Source organism: Antrostomus carolinensis, unplaced genomic scaffold (assembly GCF_000700745.2).
Source record: "Antrostomus carolinensis isolate BGI_N321 unplaced genomic scaffold, ASM70074v2 scaffold31292, whole genome shotgun sequence".
Classification (NCBI taxonomy): Eukaryota; Metazoa; Chordata; class Aves; order Caprimulgiformes; family Caprimulgidae; genus Antrostomus; species Antrostomus carolinensis.
Window position 1 is genome coordinate 3,191 of NW_010299421.1, and position 1,512 is coordinate 4,702.

General features: G+C 60.9%; 1 protein-coding gene across 1 annotated transcript in view; it reads right to left on the bottom strand.

Annotated features, from left to right (window-relative positions):
• The window catches only part of LOC104520957 (actin-related protein 2/3 complex subunit 1B), a gene marked incomplete at both ends in the record, with an annotated part of 3,280 nt that overhangs the window by 1,549 nt on the left and 219 nt on the right, over nucleotides 1-1,512 (bottom strand). Inside the window, 3 exon segments of the mRNA XM_029083693.1 lie at nucleotides 1-82; nucleotides 376-483; nucleotides 936-1,158. The exon segment at nucleotides 1-82 is cut by the window's left edge and continues 9 nt beyond it. Of these exon segments, the coding sequence (XP_028939526.1) occupies nucleotides 1-82; nucleotides 376-483; nucleotides 936-1,158 (413 nt within the window).

The following is a 1,512-nucleotide window of genomic DNA, read 5'->3' on the forward strand; positions in this document are numbered from 1 at the left end:
CAGCTCCCCAAAGGGCATCTTGGAGCCCCAGGGTGTGGGGCTGGGCCGCTCCTCCACCTCCTTGATGTAGGCTGAGAATATCCTGGGGGAGGGAGAGCCCTGCCGTGTGTCCTGGCATCCACCCTGGCCCCTTGCGTGCCTCAGTTTCCCTGCTGGACCCATGGGGTGCCCCACTGGGTGCCCCCCATGGTGAATCCCTCCAGCCCTCCCCACATCTCTTCTGCATCCCATCCCTGGCTCCCAGCAGCACACGGAGGGGTGAAGCACCACGGGCTGCTCCACACATCCCTGTGCTGTGCCAGGGTGGGACCCCAACCCATCCTTGGGGGCTCCCCCACCTCAGACACCCCGTTGCCCATCCTCCCTGCTCCTCACCGGCACTTGAAGTCGCAGGAGCCGGCGGCCAGGAGGACGTTGTTGGGGTGCCAGTCGAGGCTGAGCACTGTTGAGCGGATGGGCTTCTTGATGTGCTTACAAACCCACCTGTGAGGAGAGAGGTTGGTGTCAATGAGGGATCATCACCACCCCGGGAACCCCTCTGGGATTTTGGGGGGCTGGCGGAGGGTGGTTGGGGTGACAAGCACCCCAGGAGCTGCCCTGGGTGACCCACCTGCAGCAGCAGCCAGGGCAAGGGGACAGGCAGTGCCATCCCCAGCAGCAGGGTTTTGGAGCACCTCTCCATCTCCCCATCTGTCTCCTCTTCCACCTCCTCCTCCAGCTCCTCTCTGTCCCACCCATCTCCTCTTGCATCACACCCAACTCCTCCAGTCTCCTATCTCCCAATCCATGTACATCCCTTCCACCTCTTCTCCATCTCTCTTCCCATCCCTCCATCCATCCATCTCCCCATCTATCCATTCATCCATCTCTTCTCCACCTCCCCATCCCTCCATCTCCCCCAGGACAGACCCAACGAGGCCATGGCAGAGCCTCACCAGTCATTCTCCTGCTCAAAGTAGCAGATGGAGATGAGCCGGGAGCCGCTGCCCACAGCAAACTTGTTCTCCTTGGGGGACCACTTGACGCAGCGGGCAGCCCGGTTGATCCTCAGGATGACCAGGGTTGGTTTCCAGATGTTGCCCTTCAGGGTCCAGACGTAGGCGTTGCGATCGGTCCCACATGTCACCAGCCGGTTGCTCTCAGGGGCCCAGTCAATGCCTGGAAGGCAGAGGTGGATGATGGTAGCCCAGGGAGACATGGGGATGGGGATGGGTCACTCAGGGTTGGAGGCTAGTAGAAGGCAGAGCTGTTCTGGGTGGTCCCTGCTCCAGAGTCCCTCTTTGATCCACTCCCACATCCATCTCATTCCACCCCAACCCATCTCACCCCATCTGTCCCATCTATCCATCCCTTCCCATCCCTCCCTCCCACCTCACCCCACTTCATACACCTCATCCCACCTCATCCCTCTTTATCTCTCCCATCCCATTCCATCCCACCCCTGGGTGCCTCCTGACATGCTGAATCAGGGCCAGGAGAAGCAGACACAACCTGTTTCCTCTCCTCCACCCG